General features: G+C 35.2%; 1 protein-coding gene across 2 annotated transcripts in view; it reads right to left on the bottom strand.

The window, feature by feature from the left end:
• The window catches only part of DPP10 (dipeptidyl peptidase like 10), an 800949-nt gene that overhangs the window by 21334 nt on the left and 758706 nt on the right, over positions 1 to 20909 (bottom strand). For both annotated transcript variants that reach the window (XM_070768724.1, XM_070768732.1), the window contains exons 18-21: positions 18755 to 18853; positions 18578 to 18647; positions 2816 to 3010; positions 1816 to 1870 (exon numbers count right to left, since the gene is read on the bottom strand). In XM_070768724.1, coding sequence (XP_070624825.1) covers positions 1816 to 1870; positions 2816 to 3010; positions 18578 to 18647; positions 18755 to 18853 — 419 coding nt within the window. The remainder of the gene's footprint in view (positions 1 to 1815; positions 1871 to 2815; positions 3011 to 18577; positions 18648 to 18754; positions 18854 to 20909) is intronic.

Below are 20909 nucleotides of genomic sequence, written 5' to 3'. Positions count from 1 at the left end.
ATCCCATGGACGGAGGAGCCTGGTAGGCTGCAGTCCATGGGGTCACGAAGAGTCGGACACGACTGAGCAACTTCCCTTTCCCTTTCCCTTACACAGTCAATGGCTTTGGCATAGTCAATAAAGCAGAAATAGATGTTTTTCTGGAACTCTCTTGCTTTTTTGAAAACCCAGCAGATGTTGGCAGTTTGATCTCTGGTTCCTCTGACTTTTCTAAAACCAGCTTGGACATCTGGAAGTTCATGTTTCACGTATGGCTGAAGCCTAGCTTGGAGAATTTTGAGCATTATTTTACTAGCGTGTGAGATAAGTACAATTGTGTAATAGTTTGAGCATTCTTTGGCATTGCCTTTCTTTGGGATTGGAATGAAAACTGACCTTTTTCCAGTCCCGTGGCCACTGCCGAGTTTTCCGTATTATAAAGCAGAGATACTACTTTGCTGACAAAGGTCCATATAGTCAAAGTTACAGTTTTTCCAGTAGTCATGTATGGATGTGAGAGTTGAACCATAAAGAAGGCTGAACACTGAAGAATTGATGCTTTTTAACTGTGGTGTTGGAGAAGAAAGACTCTTGAGAGTCCTTTGGACTGCAAACCAATTCAGTCCAAAATCAAACCAGTCAGTCCTAAAGGAAATCAGTTCTGAATATTCATTGGAAGAACTGATGCTGAAACTGAAGCTCCAATAATTTTCCCACCTCATGCGAAGATCTGACTAATTGGAAAAGACCCTGATGTTGGGAAAGATTGAAGGCTAGAGGAGAAGGGGATGACAGGATGAGATGTTTGGATGGTATCACTGACTCCATAGACATTAGTTTGAGCAAGTTCCGTAAGATGGTGAAGGACAGGGAAGCTTAGCATGCTGCAGTCTGTGGGGTTGCAAAGAGTTAGACATGACAGAAACTGAACAACAGAACAACAAGATAGTAAATCCTAAGAGTGCCCATTTCAACGAAAAAATTTTTTTTTTCCTATTTAGTTTTGTATCTATATGGGATAATTGTGCTTGTATAATCACTCATGCCTGCCTCTTTGCAACCCTATGGCCTGTAGTCCACCAGGCTCCTCTGTCCATGGGATTCTCCAGGCAAGAATACTGGAGTGGGTTGTCATGCCCTCTTCCAGGGGATCTTCTGGACCCAGGGATCAAATCCACGTCTCTTTTTTTCTCCTGCATTGGCAGGTGGGTTCTTTATAACTAGTCCCATCTATACTTTAATAGAAAATTATTTTAAAAGGAAGTAAATATCATCCAAGAGCACAGCAACATAATTATAAATACTGGTCATCTTTTAGTCTCTAAGCCCTGTAGTCTTTGCCAAGTCTGTGGTGCTTGTTCCTTATTTGGATAACAGGCTCCTTCAACAGATTTACATGACTGATTATTTCTTGTTATTTAAGTATCCACTTACATATCACTTAAATTGGAGGGGCCTTACTTGACCACTCAATCTAATAACATTGGTCCCTTCATCCATCAGTTTTTCTTGTTTTGTTTTCCTTAAAAGACACAATACCAGATGAAACTATGCTTTTAATTTACTTGTTTACTTTCTCTTTCTCCTCTCTAGAAGATAATCTTCATGAAAACAGATTCCTTTTTTTTTTTGCCCTACTGTTGCTCTATTTCTAATACCAGGTTCCAATTAGAGATACACAGTGCATAGTTGCTGAATTAATAAATAACTGAATTTATATAAAATTAATTACGTTTCATTTTAAAGGATAACAGAAATTATAGTAATATGAAGAGAATAATTATACAAGTACACATAGAAACAGGTAATGTACGCACACGTATTTCTACTGTTTACCTTTCCAAAAATGCTTAATCTTTTGGAGTCAATGTATGGCTGTTTCAGTAAAAATCTGAAATGAAAAAAAATTATAGTTATATCTTCTTGAGTTAAATGAACCACGGAAATTCATTCTTAGCCATAAGGGAAAAAAAAACAAAACCAAAACCAAAACAGAAGTCAAACAAGAACTGCTTTAGTGGTTAGAACTCTGTTCATATGGAAGGGTACTGTATACCAAAGTCTTGCTTCTCAGAGTAGTGGAGCAGTTTGGGTGTCACTCCTGTTAGCTTGTTACAAATACAGAATCTCGGGTCCACTACAGGCCTACTGAATTAGCATCTACATTTTAACAATATCCTAGGTGATATCTATACGCTGTGTTAAAGAACCTATTAACTTTCTCAGTTCACCTTTTCTCACTCATGTGGGAAACGTATTTATGAAAGCTCAAGAACTGTAATTAACTGGGAAAGTAATAGACATTGTGATTATTATAAATAATAATATTGTAGTTTAATGAAGCTCTCTCCCATTTCACAAATCCAAAGTGAATTCTAATTCTAGAGGGGGACGTATGATAATTCTTTCATTATGTCAATGAGTGTGAAAGATACTTGAAAAAATAGTTTATATCAGGGGTCCCTTTCCCCAGGCCACAGACTGGTACTGGTCCATAACCTCTTAGGAAGTGGGTCACACAGCAGGAGGTGAGAGACAGGTGAGTCAGTGGAGTTTTGTCTATATTTACAGACATTCTCTCATCACTCTCATTACCGCCTGAGCTCCACCTTCTGTCAGACCAGTGGTGGCATTAGATTTTCTCTGATCCATGGAAAAATTGTCTTTCATGAAACCAGTCCCTGGGATCAAAAAGGCTGGGGACTACTGGTCTATATAATTAACCTAGAAAGTTGTCTAATCATTAAAACACAAACCTCTTAGCATTAATAGTATTATATATCACATACCTAGCATTCACATAGGACAAACAATAAGAAGATGTACACCTACTTACTTCACAGCTGCTATTTGGTCCTTTACTTCCACTAAGCCTAATCTTCGATGAATCTCTTGCAAAATTTTCAGGCCCTGAAATCCACTTCCTCTGCCATCAAACCGTGCAATGATGATGTTATCCGTGTCGACAAGCACTGAATCCCAGTCTATATGGAACTTATCTGTTACCAGCTGGCCTCCTGGTTCTTCATCCCTGAAAATACCGATACATTGACTCAATACAAGAGCAATTAATAATGCAGTAGAAATCTAAGTTTTCTTACTTATTAGTTAAAAATTATGGAAAAGACCCATTTTGATTATTAAAATTTCAGTTAATTCTTGATATTAGCCTGAAAAATATGTCATTTCCCTTTGTAAACTTTTGAATGGAAAACTCTTGAATGAAATGAAAATATAAAACAGAACTTAAAACTATCCATGAGAAACTATTTTAATTCATTTTGAAAAGAGAACAAAGAAAAATACACACACCTTTCATAGACATTTCTAAAGGATGATCATGAAGTTGACATACAGGCCCTACTTTACTGGATTTCTTACAGTGTTTTCAAAACGTCTTACAGAGGGTATACAAGGGGTTAGAGATCTGATAGAAAGAAGGATCAGTCGTGGAGGCTTAAAAATAATTTAACAAGAGATGTGCAATCCTAAAGCATATCAGATTTAAAAAGAAACACTGCATTAATATTTCCTGAATTGTTTCTTGTGACAGAATTCTCACTGAGAAGAATTTAAGCAAAGAGTGAGAAAAAGATATTTCTCATCCCTAAGGCTGACAGCAAGAAAAGGAAGCAGAGACACATACGTTTGAAAAATTCGAAAGCTAGAAGTAAAGAAGGACACACCGATTATAAAGCATGAACATTCTCTCCAGAGGGAAAAGGTGATACAATTTTAAAATGTCACATTACAGTGGTATTTATAACTTATTCTCTTTGGAATACAGAAAGGTTAAAAAAAAAAAAAAAAAGCAGACTCTCATAAAAATCACACAGATTATCTAGGTCCAATGGCTTCTCCAGTGGTCCAATGGCTCAGAAGTAAAGAAACTGCCTGCAGTGCAGGAGGTGCAGATTCATAGGCTACGTACCAGAAAATTTCACCCTACACACTCCCTTGTAAAGACACCAAACTTGCCTTCAAGTCTATGCAAATATATTGCTTAGAAGCACTAAAATATACCAATGCACAAACTAATCCTCATTAACAAGCTCTGAGGTTATCAGGTTTGCTAAAGAAAAAACTTCTGAGCAGCAAGTGGAACTGAGTAGATGCAGAGGTTGAGTGGGACCTAAAGAGGAAACAGGGAATAGGGCAAAATGTCAGACAACTAAAATGCATTGAATGCTATTATGGGATGAACTGTGTCTCAAAAACTGTATGTTGAATCTGTAATGTGTACCACCTCAGAATCTGAATGTATTTGGAGATAGTGCTTTTCCAGCAGTGATTAAATTGAAATGAGGCTATTAGGCTGAACCCTAATCTAATCTGACCTGTGTCCTTGCAGCAGGAAATTAGGACACACAGAGACCCTAGGGGTGGGCACGCACAAGGAAAAGAACATGAGAAGAGGATCCGAGAAGGCAGCCATCTGCAAGCCAAGGAGCGGTCTCAGAAGAAACAGAGCCTGCTGAACCCTAGCTTTTGGAGGTCTAGCCTCTAGAATTATGACGAAATAAATTTCTGTTGTTTCAGATACCCCAGGCTGGTATTTTATATGTCAGCCCTAGTAAATTAATGCAAAGACCTTTGAGACCTAACCACTTAGGATCCTTTAACTAACTTACTATAAACTATCAAGAGTTACTTAATCTTTTCGGGGAGGTAGCTGTCTGTTGAATGACGACTTACTGCATGTGTTCTAATTCCTACATTTTAAATAACAAGCACTATGGATGGGTTTTAATTATGACCTACTCCATTCCTTTGTAAATCACACATTTCAGAGTGATTACATGATCCAAACCTAGATCTGTTTTGTCCTTCTGCAATGTTTACAATCTTGATCTCTTTTATAAAATTTAATTAAAAATTTTTAAATTCATTTTATTTTTTGCACAGTTAGGTCTTGGTCAGATTATTAGGAATTATGGCTAAACATCTCCACATTCTTTTCCCTAGAAATTCAATTGCCTAATTCAGAATGAAGTCTAAAATTGGTATTTTTTTCCACATTTCCAGATGGTACTGATATAACTTGCCTACCAGTTGAGAAATGGCATGAATCATCATGCGTAGCACACTTTCTGGTGCATGGAGAACATAGAAAATGCTTGCTGAACTAGATGCTTTCAGGGAAAGTAGACTCGTGTAAAGTTTAAAATGAAAGGACCTTGAAAAGCTTCATAAATCCTGCATTTTGAAGCTTGGAGATTTATTGAGAACTTTAGAAAGCAAAATATGATTCACAGAGAACAAGATACAAGGATTAACTTTAACATTTAAGCTTAGTAAGTACATGACAGTTTAAGTCCCAACTTCACTCTGAACATAGATAGGAAAGATACTAAAACACTAAGACTTAGTTTCCTTATCTTTAATAATGGTAAAATCTGCTGTGCTTTCCTCAAGGAATTTTTAAGCATTAAGTGGCATAATGTACTTGAAAAATACTTTTTGAAATATAGCAAGCAATACAAAATTACTATGTGATTTATTGAACATTTTTCAAACTTATGATTAACAAATGATTGAAGATTTTTCAAGGCAAAAACTCAATTCCTTACTCATGCTTGCAATATCAAGAAAATACAGTTTCCTCCTCTGCTCTGTTTTCTCAGTTGCCATTTTTAACTTCAACCTTGCTGCACCTGCTTTTAATGTTTGAACACAAAATGTTATCAATCCATTATCAGTCAATAATTTTAACACATTGCTCTAACTGGGTGTGTTGTTCTTTCTTTTTTGGTGCAGAATACAGGTATATCTATTTCAAGATTAATTATAAAAGGACATGGATTATGATGGTAAGCATCGTCAGTATAAGGAACAAGTCAGAGGCTTGCAGGAGCAAAGGGAAAATTTTTCACAAAATGTGGACCAGAAAATAGTAGATTTTTTTTAATACAAATTAAGGCAAGAAAATATTACTTATTTGAGGAGGCAGCAATAGCAAGATATGTGGTGGTAGGGATGACCATAGGAATGTACCATAGACCAAATCACCTATCATATAATAAATGGGTATTACAACTTGCAACTGTGTTGGCCACACAGAATTGGTAAGTTGCATTTGCTTCCTCTTTGCTTTTTTTCTGTATGCCACATCTTTTTTCCTGACATTTTTGTTTTACTTTCTGTCTCAGAAATCCCCGGGGACTCATATAAAGAACAGCGCTTCAAGGTTGAGAATACGGGCACATATTTTTGTTGAAAGTTTAATGAAAAGAAAAATTCAATCTGTTTTAACTAGTGAAAAGTCCATAGCAATACTAAATGTGTCCACTTCCTAACACAGGAAGCAAAATCAAATTAAGATTAAAGTTTTCTTACAAGTTAAGGTCTTCAAAGGCAGACTTTGGCATCTGTTTTAATATTAATACATTGAACAATCAATCAGTGGTGTCTGTTTAGATGAAAAATACACAATATGAGTAAATAATAAAAAAGCTAAGCAAAACACATAAAATTCAATAGACCTTTAAAATGGCAAAACAAACCACTTCTTCATAACATAACAAAACATCATCTATAACAAAACCTGAATTAAAGTGAAGAGATTTGTTCAGAGCACACGTCTGTCAGGTTCACATGGTGCTATTTGAATTCATGAAAAGAGGTGAATTTATATTCAGGAGAGATAGATTTTGGTCCTGACTTTTTTACCAGTTAACCCTGGCAATTATATTATAGAATAGAAGGAAGGAAACTGAGGTCACTCAGTCATATCCAACTCTTTGCGACCCCATGGACTGTAGCCTGCCAGGCTCCTACATCCGTGGGATTTTCCAGGAAAGAATACTGGAGTGGGTTGCCGTTTCCTTCTCCAGGAGATCTTCCCAACCCAGGGATCGAACCCGAGTCTCCCACACTGGAAGCAGACTCTTTACCATCTGAGCCACCAGGTTTGTAAATAGTTAATATCATGTAGAGTACATTTTAAAAAGCCTTTTCCTTACCACTAAACCTTTGGCTAGAATAAATAAAAGGCAAATATTTACCAGTGAGAGTACTTTCCACAAGAGATCTATTGAATGGCAGAATTTTTTTTTTTTTTCCTACACCACGGAATTTCAAAACTGCTACACGGACATCAGGGTATCTGTATCTACTGGGTCGTGGAAGAAAGGAACACAGGAAAAATTGCTTGTAGTCTTCTTAGTTCTTTTCTCTTTCTAGGCATAGAATATATCCACTTGAGCTGCATAAGTGCTAGATTAGAGTGGGTTCACTGTGAGCTGGGTTGCATTTTTATTTTAGATATAGTAAAATAAAAAAGACTGTGAAAAGAAGGATAAAGAACAGAATGGAACACATGATAAGAGAAAGGAAAATGATGCTGTGATATGTCACAGTAAATTCTTAGGGAAGATGAATTGTCAAGACTTTTGATTTTGTTCTTTGGGAGAGAACTCATTGTACAATAGAACATGAGTTTAATATAGGAGTAAACTAGAGTGAAACAATTTTGTCTTGTCTTAATCTGAAATTTATGTTATAGAAATTTATAGTCTGTGATGATACAGTTGCAATGTAAGTATATCTAAAAGCTAATGAAATTTGTACTTTTTCAAGCAATATATACATGAAAATACACCCATTGGTCAAGGGCTTCTTGGTCAGTTACTTCTATTTCTGACTTTGTCATCCATAGATTTCCTCGGATGGAAGGACTATCCAATACGCAGTTTGGCAGAACGAGTTTTCTCCAATAGTCATTACATCATATAAGAAAAAAGAATATTTTTATGTCAGAGAACTGTTTCTTGTCCACATTCCTATCTTCTTCCATTAGGAAAATAATAATATAACCTTCATATTTCTGATCACTTGTTCGTTTACAAATAATTTTTCATTGAATTACGTGTCCTGGAGTTACAACTAGGGGAGCGTTTGATATTCAGTTTTCAGTTCAGTTCAGTCACTCACAACTCTTTGCGACCCCATGGACTGCAGCAGGCCAGGCCTCCCTGTCCATCACCAACTGCCAGAGTTTAACCAAACTCATGTCCAATGAGTCAGTGATGCCATCCAAATATCTCATCCTCTGTCATCCCATTCTCCTCCCTCCTTCAATCTTATCCAACATCAGGCTCTTTTCAAATGAGTCAGCTCTTCACATCAGGTGGCCAAAGTACTGGAGTTTCAGTTCCAACATCAGTCCTTCCAATGAATATTCAGGACTGATTTCCTTTAGGATGGACTGGCTGGATCTCCTTATAGTCCAAGGGACTCTCAAGAGTCTTCTCCAATGCCACAGTTCAAAAGCACCAATTCTTCAGCGCTCAGCTTTCGTTATAGTCCAACACTCACATCCATACATGACTACTGGAAAAACCATATCCTTGACTAGACAGACCTTTGTTGGCAAAGTAATGTCTCTGCTTTTTAATATGCTGTCTAAGTTGGTCATAGCTTTTCTTCCAAGGAGTAAGCATCTTTTAATATCATGGCTGCAATCACAATCAGCAGTGATTTTGGAGCCCAAGAAAATAAAGTATGCCATTGTTTCCACTGTTCTCTATCTATTTGCCTTGAAGTGATGGGACCGGATGCCATGATCTTCGTTTTCAGAATGTTGAGCTTTAAGCCAACTTTTTGACTCTCCTCTCTCACTTTCATCAAGAGGCTCTTTAGTTCTTCATTTTCTGCCATAAGGATGGTGTCATCTGCATATCTGAGGTTATTGATATTTCTCCTGGCAATCTTGATTCCAGCTTGTGCTTCTTCCAGCCCAGTGTTTCTCGTGATGTACTCTGCATATAAGTTAAATAAGCAGGGTGACAATACACCTTTCCTATTTGGAAAGGTGACATACTCCTTTCCTATTTGGAACCAGTCTGCTGTTCCATGGCCAGTCCTAAATGTTCCTTCTTGACCTGCATACAGATTTCTCAAGAGGCAGGTCAGGTGGTCTGGTATTCCCATCTCCTTCAAATTTCCCAGAGTTTATTGTAATCCACACAGTCAAAGGCTTTGGCATAGTCATAAAACAGAAATAGATGTTTTTCTGGAACTCTCTTGTTTTTCCATGATCCAGCAGATGTTGGCAATTTGATTTCTGGTTCCCTGGCCTTTTCTAAAGCCAGCTTGAACATCTGGAATTTCACAGTTCATGTATTGTTGAAGCCTGGCTTGGAGAATTTTGAGCATCTCTCTACTAGCGTGTGAGATGAGTGCAATTGTGCCATAGTTTGAGCATTCTTTGGCATTGCCTTTCTTTGGGATTGGAATGAAAACTGACCTTTTTCCAGTCGTGTGGCCACTGCTGAGTTTTCCAAATGTGAGGGCATATTGAGTGCAGCACTTTCACAGCATCATCTTTTAAGGATTTGAAATAGCTCAACTGGAATTCCATCACCTCCACTAAGTTTGTTCATAGTGATTATTCCTAAGGCCCACTTTACTTCACTTTCCAGGATGTCTGGCTCTAGGTGAGTGATCACACCATCATTATGATCTGGGCCATGAAGATCTTTTTTGTACAGTTCCTCTGTATATTCTTGCGACTTCTTAGTATCTTCTACTGCTGTTAGGTTCATACCATTTCTCTCCTTTATTGAGCCCATCTTTGCATGAAATATTCCCTTGGTATCTCATTTTCTTGCAGAGATCGCTAGTCTTTCCCATTCTATTGTGTTCCTCTATTTCTTTGCACTGATCACTGGGGAAGTCTTTCTTATCTTTCCTTGCTATTCTTTGGAACTCTGCATTCAAATGGGTATATCGTTCCTTTTCTCCTTTGCTTTTCACTTCTCTTCTTTTCACAGATATTTGTAAGGCCTCCTCAGAGAGCCATTTTGCTTTTTTGCATTTCTTTTCCTTGGGGATGGTCTTGATCCCTGTCTCCTGTACAATTTCATGAATCTCCGTCCATATTTCATGAGGCACTCTGTCTATCAGATCTAATCCCTTAAATCTCTCTCTCACTTCCTCTGTATAATCGTTAAGAATTTGATTTAGGTCATACCTGAATGGTCTAGTGGTTTTCCCTACTTTCTTCAATTTAAGTCTGAATTTGGCATTAAGGACTTCATGATCTGAGCCACAGTCAGCTCCCAGTTTTGTTTTTGCTGACCGTATAGAGCCTTTCCATTTTTGGCTGCAAAGAATATAATCAATCTGATTTCGGTATTGACCATCTGGTGATCTCCATGTGTCGAGTCTTCTCTTGTGTTGTTGGAAGATGGTGTTTGTGTGACCAGTGTGTTCTCTTGCCAAAACTCTATTAGCCTTTGCCCTGCTTCATTCTCTGCTCCGAGGCCAAATTTGCCTGTTACTCTAGCTGTTTGATATGGACAAGTTTATTTATGCATCTAACCAGACTCCTTCTTACAGTTTCAAAGCCTGTGTTTCTGCTGGTGAGTATATTACTGGAAGAAATATCATTAAATTCTTATATGTAGATGACACCACCCTTATGGCAGAAGGTAAAGAAAAACTTAAGAGCCTCTTGATGAAAGTGAAAGAGGAGAGTGAAAAAGTTGGCTTAAAGCTCAACATTCAGAAAACTAAGATCATGGCATCTGGTCCCATTACTTCCTAGCAAATAGATGGGGAACCAGTGGAGACAGTGGTAGACTTTATTTTTTTGGGCCCCCAAATCACTGCAGATTGTGACTGCAGCCATGATATTAAAAGACACTTACTCCTTGGAAGAAAAGTTATGACTAACCTAGACAACATATTCAAAAGCAGAGACATTACTTTGCCAACAAAGGTCCATCTAGTTAAAGCTTTGGTTTTTCCAGTAGTCATGTATGGATGTGAGAGTTGGAGTATAAAGAAAGCTGAGCACTGAAGAATTGATGCTTTTGAACTGTGGTGTTGGAGAAGACTCTTTTAAGTCCCCTGACTGCAAGAAGATCCACCCAGTCCATCCTAAAATAAATCAGTGCTGAATATTCATTAGAAGGACTGATATTGAAGCTGAAACTCCAATGCTTTGGCCACCTGATGCGAAGAGCTGACTCATTTGAAAAGACCCTGATGGTGGGAAAGATTGAAGGCAGGAGAAGGGGACAACAGAGGATGAGGTGGCTGAATGGCAGCACCAACTCAATCGACATGAGTTTGAGTAAACTCTGGGAGTTTGTGATGGTTAGGGAGGCCTGGCGTGTGGCAGAAATGGGGTTGCAACAATTCAGACATGACTGAGCAACTGAACTGACTGACTCTAGAATTTAATATTGACATTAAGACATATTACTTATAGATTGTGAAGAACAAGGTCTAATCTGTTCAAGAATAATATAAAAAGCAATGATCACCTTCTCCATTTCCATTATCAAGATTAAATGCCACTGACTTCTAATTATTTCATGGGTATTACAATGTGAGTACATTTTACATCCACCTAAATGAGGAACAAGAACAAGAATGAAGAAAAGCAGTAACTTAAATTTGACTCTCCTTACACAGCAAAGCAGTAATAACGATTTTTTGAGAGAAGTATTAGCTACCTCTCTTGTCCAAATACTTTCAGTAAATGTGCTATCTTTAAGTGAAATAGGTATGTACTTGGCATGAACAAGTGCATATTTAAATAATGTTATAGAAATTTTGAAAATATATGTCTTTTTCTTGGAAAGTGAAACAAGCTTACTTCTAACAATCTCATCTGCTCAAAAGTCTATGAAGCCACATAATAAATAAAAAGAATAAAAGGATAAATAATAAATAGAAAGAAGTCCCATAAAGTGAATTCTTTGATCAGAATTTGGAATTATATGAAATAATGCGGACTGAGTATTTGATCTTTCTTGTGGACCTTCTAGGAACTTACTCAAGATGTTTGGAATTTTTACTTTACACCAAACCATTAACATGAGGCAGCTGGAAAATATTACATTCCAGAGGTTATTATAAACTGTTAAGTGGAAGGCACAAAAGGTCATATGATTTGGGTTTTAGAGAAGTCTTTATTGATTCTGGACAGCATTCTTGATAATCTTCCAATGATAATTATCATATAATAGAATATCTAGGTAGACTATTATGTAATTAAAAAAAAAAAGCAGAGCTTTCTGGTCTGAAAAGAAAATTAAAAACACCTTGAGTTCAAACCCTAATTTTGTCCTGTTCATGATCTTGGATTTATATATTATATAAATTCATGGTTTCCTTGTGTTAAACTGAGGACAACTATATTTATCTCACTTGGTTTCTATAAGGATTAAAGATGGTATTTATACATCCTTAGCATGATGTCCCTTGTACAGTAAGCAATAAATAGTAGCTATTATTAAATCCTATTACTTTAAGAAGATAAGCTCAATAATCAAAAGAGAAACAGTGAAAAGATAGTACAGAAACCAATTATTTAGCTTTATGCAAAAAGATTGTAAGGGAAATGAGAAGCTCACCTCATGTTTTTCTGAGAGGGAAACTACAACTGCAGAGAAATTTACTCAACCAAAAGTCTAATTGTAACACATTATAAACTCTCAGATCATTTATTTCTCTCTTTTTCTCTACTATGACATCAGTCATTCCTGATGACTAACTTAGGGTTGATTAATTTCTTTGTTTATTCTAATTCATGTGTTCCTTCATTCATATACCCATTCAGTCAATCAATATTTTATGAACATAAATGCTCCAAACACTGTGTTAAGGCAAGACAATACAAAAAGAGCTGTTATCATGAATGAGTTTATAGTTTAAAAGAAGAGACAGCAAAGCAAATATTGTAACCTAGTGTGGTTTCATGTTACGACAGAGGTGTACATAGAGTTATATAAAAGTATTGCTTGGAATATTAATAGAACTTTTCCAGTTGGAAAAGGAAACTAAAGGTACTGGAAAACTGTGGGAAAATATAGAGAGAAATGATTGAGAAGCTAGTATTTCCCATAATAAAGCAGTTTTCAAAAATATCTAGAGCAGTGAATCTCTCTTTAGAGGTGGATGGAGTCAGAATGAGATGGAGAGTTAAGTGGAAATCAGATGAAGATTGTTTTGTATGCTGTGTTAGGAAATATGAACTTTAAATCAACTGAAGAATAATAGTGAGAGTATTTTACCCAGGAGAGCCACATTTTCAGATATGGATCTCAGAAAATTCATACCAGCATCAGTGGAATAAAAACTAGTTGCTGCTGCTAAGTCACTTCAGTCGTGTCCGACTCTGTGTGACCCCAGAGACGGCAGCCCACCAGGCTCCCCCGTCCCTGGGATTCTCTAGGCAAGAACACTGGAGTGGGTTGCCATTTCCTTCTCCAATGCATGAAAGTGAAAAGTGAAAGTGAAGTCGCGCAGTCGTGTCCCACTCTTTGCGACCCAATGGACTGCAGCCCACCAGGCTTCTCCGTCCATGGGATTTGCCAGGCAAGAGTACTGGAGTAGGGTGCCATTGCGGTCTCCCAAAAACTAGCTAGGAGATGATATAGCACTTAATCACAGAAAAGGAAGTATAGGTAGAGAGCAGGGTGGCAGATTAGAATTGACTAGTCCAGATATACCATCTTCCTGGTGTGGGACTTGAAGAAGATTGTGGGCCCTTGGATGATCCCATAGGTTCAAAACTCAAAACAAGGTACCTCTGGTATTCAACATTTTAAACAATATCTGTATTGTTTATTGAAAGGAAAATGTGTGTATGAAAAAAGTAGTGATATTATCTTGACTACTGGAGATGAGTAGCTGGATTATCCAATGTGTCAATTAATTATATCCTGCTTTTTTAACAGATTAACTATACAAAAGAGCTGACAAACAACTCAGTTCCATTAAGATGACAAAGTTGTAGGACTCTGATATGAATACCATTGATTAAATGATACAAATACTAGATAAAAAAGAGTAGTACTCTCAAATTAAAATGACACAGTGGGGCACTGTGGTAATAACCATATTTATCTGGTTTCTGGACATTATTTATCTACTCATTCAATGCATGCTTGAGTAGTGACTGCAAAACTAGCTGCTAGGAGAAATATACAAATAAGTAAGGTTATTTAATATTAAATATTAAATTCCATTTAATTAAATATTAAATAAAATTAAATTAAATTAAATTAAATATTAAATTCCATTTAATATATGGAATATGTAAAATAAAAATTTTAACATCTCTCTCAAGATGCTAAAATATTTCATGATATAATAATTTCATTTTACAAATTATTTATCTGAATATTTACTTCTAGATTGTAGATTTTCATTCAGAAACATTGGTGCAAAATCTAATGGGAGTCAGAAATTCTCTAAATACTATGTTAAAAATATCCTCATAAAATTAGGGTGAGCTGGAAAAGTAACTGCTGGATCAACATTGTTTAAGATATATGTGAAAACTTTGAACAGAAAGCTGTCACTGTAGGAGGAGGTATAGATTTGAGATTGTTAGATGGGCTGATGAGCATGGTGAAAGAAAGCTTCAGGAAGATAAGATGATAGGTGAACAAGATTTCATTATAATTTCAAGGAAGATGAATTCAGTGAGATGGAACTAAGTCATAAGAGCATGAGAGAGTATGTTGCATTCTGGAAATTAATGTAATTTGTTGAATAGTCACTGTCTCCCTGCATTAGACCTTTATCAAGGGTGGCATGGACAAGCTGAACATGAAAAAGTAGAAAATGGGAAGACATAAATAAAAATAATCACAATAAACCCACTGCAAGTTAACATAAATAAAATAATTATATATATTAAAAAAAAAAAAGAAAATAGGAAGACATGATGATTTCTTGGTACTGTATGAAACTCCTTAGCTTGCTATACTTGTCTTCAGGAACACAGCAAACAAAGAAAAAAAAAAATGTTCTCTAATAAATAGTACATCTGTTTACACTGCTTCTTCCCAGGCTATAAGCCTTTACATTCATGCTGCTTCTAAGTCGCTTCAGTCGTGTATGACTCTGTGCAACCCAATAGATGGCAGCCACCAGGCTCATCTGTCCACAGGATTCTCTAGGCAAGAATACTGGAGTGGGTTGCCGTTTCCTTCTCCAACACTTTATCTAATAACACTTAAAAAACACTTAAAACCATTCTGACCTATATGGATTTCCAAACTTAAATATTTTAGGAATTATCATGCAGCTCAAAGCAATAGATCATTTTTTAAATATAAAATAAAAAACTCCTCAGTTGGGCTTTGTAAGTTATATTATGTGAAATTTCTGAGAATTTACCTCTGAAAATCAAGGAGTTTGGATAATGTAAATTAATATTTAGTGTAGTCAGCATATGAAAACAAATGAAAAATAATGAATTAATACTCATTTTTATTTTTTCATTAACAAAAACAGGAGCAAAGTAAACTCTACAGGCCTAACTATATTATCTTATCTGCTTTAATAATGTCTATTAACTAATTTTATGGATGCTAAAATATAGTATTAAATATCTATAGTGATACTTCTAAATATTAAAAAGACTATTACTACTAATAATAATTATATTTATGGTTAAAATTTATTAAACACTAAGTACAAATGTTTATGCTCTTCCAGACACTATGGTGACATGTTTATGTAAACTATTCCATGTTATTGTCTTCAATTTATTTATAAGGAAACTGAAGCTTAAAAAATTAAACAATATACTGGTAAATCTTTGAACTCAGATTAGAACCTAAAGGCTACCTTATTCCTAAACCACTATCTTTACTCTCCTGCCTCTAAAAAAAGACTTAACTCTTTCTAATAAGAGAGTTGAGTCTTGGGTTATTCTTCATATTCCTCTCATGAACTAAAAATCACTCAGACCAAAGCACAAATCTGATGGTAGGACAAGCTAGCTGGATTCTTTGACTCAAAGCTGCAAAGAGAATTAGAACTCTTGTCTACATTTTCCCCCAAAGTGTTGTTACACTTTGGAACCAGAGGATATACCAATGGGAAGAACTGCCAATATGTCCCCCTGCATATGTTTAGTCATGCTTCAAGGAAAGATGCCTACTAGGGTTCTTTCCCCTGAGAAGCCTTATTTCTCAGTGACTACAAAGAACAATTTCTTTTCCCAAAAGGAGGTATAATGAGACAGAAGATGAGGGTGAGAATTTTTTTTTTTCATTTTGTTCTCATTTTAGTGCCTGAGATATTTTCCCCAATAAATCACACATATAATTCAAATAAGAATTGAATATTCAGCCACAGAAAGGAATGAAATAATGCCATTTGTAGCATCATGAATGCAAATAGAGATTATCATACTAAATGAAGTAAGCCAGAGAAAGACAAAAATGTCATATGATATCACTTATATGTGGAATCTTAAAAAAATGATACAAATCAATTTATTTACAAAAGAGAAATAGACTCACAGAAAACAAATTTATAGTTACCAAAGAGGAAAGTGGGGTGAAGAAGCATAGATTAAGAGTTTAGGATTAACATATACATACTACTATATATAAAATAGATAAGCAACAAGGAACACAGGGAACTACAGTAAATATCTTCTAATAATCCCTAATGGAAAAGAACCTGAAAAAGAACATATATAAAGCTTTGCTGTATACATGACATGTAAATCAACTATACTTCAATAAAAAAAGAGAAAATTAAAAAGAACTAAATGAAAGAGAAGTTACAGAAGAAGGAGTTAACATAAGAGCAAATAACAACTTCTTCAGGAAGACGTCAAGAACTTTCAGGGCCTCTGGCCATAAATGACAAAGGAGAAAGTTAGGTCATGGTATCACAGTTAGGAATAAACAATAGAGGAAGTAAAACCATTGACTATTGCATTTTCTGTATTATCTGACTTATTAAAATGAAATGATAAATTGTTTCTATGTATCAAAATATCTAAATTAATGCAATCTGCATAAAAATAATGAATTATAATCACAATAGTTATAAAAGTCATTTGTACTAGACACTTTATATGCTAATTCATTTAATCTAAAAAGCAGCCTTAAAACATAAGATAAACTATAATTCTCATTTTATATTTGGATAAACTAAGCCTTAAAAAAGGTTAAGCAACGTTTTCAAGGATACACTGTTAATGAATGACAAAACTGGGATTTGAACTCCGACAGTTTGATTACACAGACTTATTGTTCACATTCAGTAGTCATAACAAGTAATGCTATTTTCATTTCTACTCTTTTTTTAAGTGCTGTCAAAGCAATGTTAGCTGGGTTCTCAATAACGAAAATAACTATTAATAATTACGCTCAGGAAAACAATTCTACATCAATATCAAGTTGGTTAACCAATAGGTGTTAGAGGCCTCTGTGCCCAATACTATGTAGTCACAGCATAGTCTCACAGAAAGTATGGATGCCTTCAATTCCATAGTCAATTCCAAAGTTGGAAAAACCTAAGAGTCAGGTTTTTCTAAGGATGGGAAGGGCTTCCTGCTGGTCTTAAATCCAAGAAGGAAAACTGATAAGAATGATTCAAATTTAACTGACTGTTTTGGCAGGGGAAATAAACGCTTCCTCAATGTTGCAAAAGAACTGATAAAAAGTAAAAGGCTTAGATGTGAAAACACAGATGTACCTTTATGCTAACTAAAATAACTGATCACAGAAGGCGACAAATATTGCATGATTCCACCTAAGTGAGGTATCTAAAATAGATTCCTAGAAGCAGAGAGCAGGATGGGGACTGGTAGGGGGAGGAAGGCAGAGTAGCTGTTTAATGAGCGCAGAGTTTCAATCATGCAAGAGGAATAGTTCTAGAGATCTGCTGTACAACCTTGTGCCTATAATTAACAACATTGTATTACATACCTAACATTTTGTTCAGGGGGTAGATCTCACTTTAAGTGCTCTCACCACAATTTTTTTAAATGACTTTTAAAAATTTAGCATAACTTTGATATGATATCACAAAGAAAAAAAAGTATAGACCAGTATCATTTATTAAGGAAAAAAAAAACATTTGAATCAGTTCTAATGAGGTGAAAACTGAAGCCTATTATACAGAGTGAAGTAAGCCAGAAAGAAAAACACCAATACAGTATCTAACGCATATATATGGAATTTAGAAAGATGATAACGATAACCCTGTATACGAGACAGCAAAAGAGACGCAGATGTATAGAACAGTCTTTTGGACTCTGTAGGAGAGGGAGAGGGTGGGATGATTTGGGAGAATGGCATTGAAACATGTATATTACCATATGTGAAACACATTGCCAGTCCAGGTTCAATGCATGATACAGGGTGCTTGGGGCTGGTGCACTGGGACGACCCAGAGGGATGGGATGGGGAGGGAGGTGGGTGGGAGGTTCAGGATGGGGAACACATGTACACTCGTGGCGGATTCATGTCAGTGTATGGCAAAACCAATACAATATTGTAAAGTTAAAAAAAAAAGAAAAAAACAAAGGGAAGGTAGAGCTTGAGTAATTGCTAATCAGACATCCATAAACTAAATGTATGAGTCATTATTCCCAGGAGTAACACTGAGTTCAGTTTGGGATGCAAGAAGCAAAAACAATTATACACACTTCCATATTATTTAGCGGTGGTGTCCTTGAGGAACTCACACAACTGACAGCTGTCCTGCTTAACTACACACATGGGATTTCTTCTGTTGTTTTTTAATCAGAATATTGGCATGTGAGACATAAAAAAAAACTAAACTTTTTAGATTCCTTTATTTCAAAAACAAATAAAATACTTACATTATTAACAGAAGAGCATACTGGTTTCGGTCCGTAAAATCTTTGGGAAAGGACAACTGTAAAGGAAGTTCTTTTAAAGAAAGAGCAAAATATTAAAGATGGAGAGTCATTTATATGTAAAACTCTAAGGTGCAGAGAAAGTTGTTCTTGAATGATGAAGCATGCACAAAACTTTACCATAGTCGTCAATATGAAGCATTTTAATTTCTGACTTTACTATCTTCTTTTTCAGGATAGCTTCCTTCAGCATAGAATTGCTTTCCAAAATAAAATATTCTATAAATCAGAAAGGATAGTGCAAATAATTAGATTAAGAATCAGCACAACACAAATAATTATCCAGCATTACCATTTGATAGGCACTAATTGTGAAAGTATTAGTCACTCATTTGTGTTTGACTTTTTGGAAACTCATGGACTACAGCCCACCAAACTCTTCTGTCCATGGAATTCTGTGGGCAAGAATACTGGAGTGGGTTGCCATTCCCTTCTTAAGGGGATCATCCCAAATCAGGGATTGAACCCAAGTCTCCTGCATTGGAGGCAGATTTTTACCATCTGAGCCACCAGGGAAGCCCTAGGCACCCATTAACCTCTCATAATTTCTCTCTTGGATTACTGTAATAGTTTCTAACTGGGCCTCCTTATTTTAGTGAAATTGTCTCCAGTTGCCCTATACTTGGAACATGTTTACATTTTCAAAATGTAAATCTGATCATTCTATGGTTCTGCTTAAAAATATATTGAAAATAATGCAAAACTATCTAGCATCCAATGACTTAAAGTCACTGTGGCTGAATTTGAATACAAAGTTACTAAGCATGCAAAAATTAGGAAAACATCACCCTTGATGAGTACAGATTTTATTCAATAGAAAGAACCCAGAAATGCCACAGATGCGTATAATGGATAGACAATGGCATTAAAGCATATTTTAATTAAATTCCGTGTGTTCAGTAAGTTAAAAAAAAAAAAAAAAACTGAGGATAATAGGGAGAAATATGAAAAAAAAACAGTTTAAAAAGAAAGAAGTTAAAATTCTAAAACTAAAAAACTGAAAAATTTGAGGCACATAAAAATTATAAAATCTAAGATTTAAAAATACTGGATGGGATTAATGGCATACTAGATACTGCTGAAGAAAAGATTAATTAACTATATTTGACAATATAGTGATAGACAACATAAAAAATAAAACACCCAAAAAAGAAAAAGAGACAAAGAATTGACAAAACATGAAGTGAAAGAAGCATCAGTAAATTGCTGGAATTTTGATTGATATGTTAAATACATTGACTTATTGGGGATATTTTATATATAAAAATGGTGAACTCTTTAATCCATAAATAGCTATATGTGTATATACGTATATATTTGAGTCTTTAATTTCTTTTGGAAATGTTTACTTTCATTTTAGGAGACTGACACATTTATTACATGTATTATAGGATAGTTCTTAACTATCCTATATAGTTCTTAACAATATTTTAAATGGTTATTTTGATCTATTTTTACATTTTGCATTGCCTTATAGTATATAAAATAGGTGATATTTGTATATTAAACTATAATCATGATAAATCCCTTCATTATATCTAAAATTATTATGAGTATATGTGGATTCCATATTTTTTATTTGATTTCTGTTTTGTTTACAAGTATATCTTCTGAAAATAAAGGTAAGTTTTTCACCTATATTTCTTTTTCTTGCCTTATTTCATTAAATCTTCTAATACAATTTACAATGAGGTAGTGATAGCAAACACTCTTTACTTTTACCCAGTCTTGGGAGAAATGCATTGTCTTCAACATCAAGTATTAATATGATATCAGTTTTAGTATTTTTGTAGATAACAATCATTAAGTTAAATCATTTATTTCTTCTTTTTCAGTTATTATTATTACCTTATTGTTTTCATTATAATTTTTTTCTAAATCCTTTGAGTTGTTGACAGAATAATATAGTAAGTTGCATTGATTAATTATTAAATGTCATTACCTTTTTATAAATTATTAGATTTGTGTTGCTTGTATTTAGTTAAGAAATTTTGCATCAATATTCTGAGAAAAATTTATTTTTTTGTCCTTGTTATATCTATGCTGACTTTGGAACCTGGTCAATGCTGGTTTTACATTTTCTGAGAGTTTGTGTGAGCTTGGTATTAGTACATTAAATATTGCTCAGAATGTACCAGTGAAGATACTGGTACTGGAATTTTCTTTTTAGGAAGAGTGGTAGTGGTGGTTTAGTTGCTCAATCATGTCCAACTCTTGCGACCCCATGGCCTGTAGCCTGCCAGTCTTCTTCTCTGTCCATGGGATTCTCCAGGTA

Source organism: Bos indicus, chromosome 2 (assembly GCF_029378745.1).
Source record: "Bos indicus isolate NIAB-ARS_2022 breed Sahiwal x Tharparkar chromosome 2, NIAB-ARS_B.indTharparkar_mat_pri_1.0, whole genome shotgun sequence".
Lineage (NCBI taxonomy): Eukaryota > Metazoa > Chordata > Mammalia > Artiodactyla > Bovidae > Bos > Bos indicus.
The sequence above is the reverse complement of the archived record's forward strand: the minus strand, read 5'-3'. Positions and strand labels throughout refer to the sequence as shown.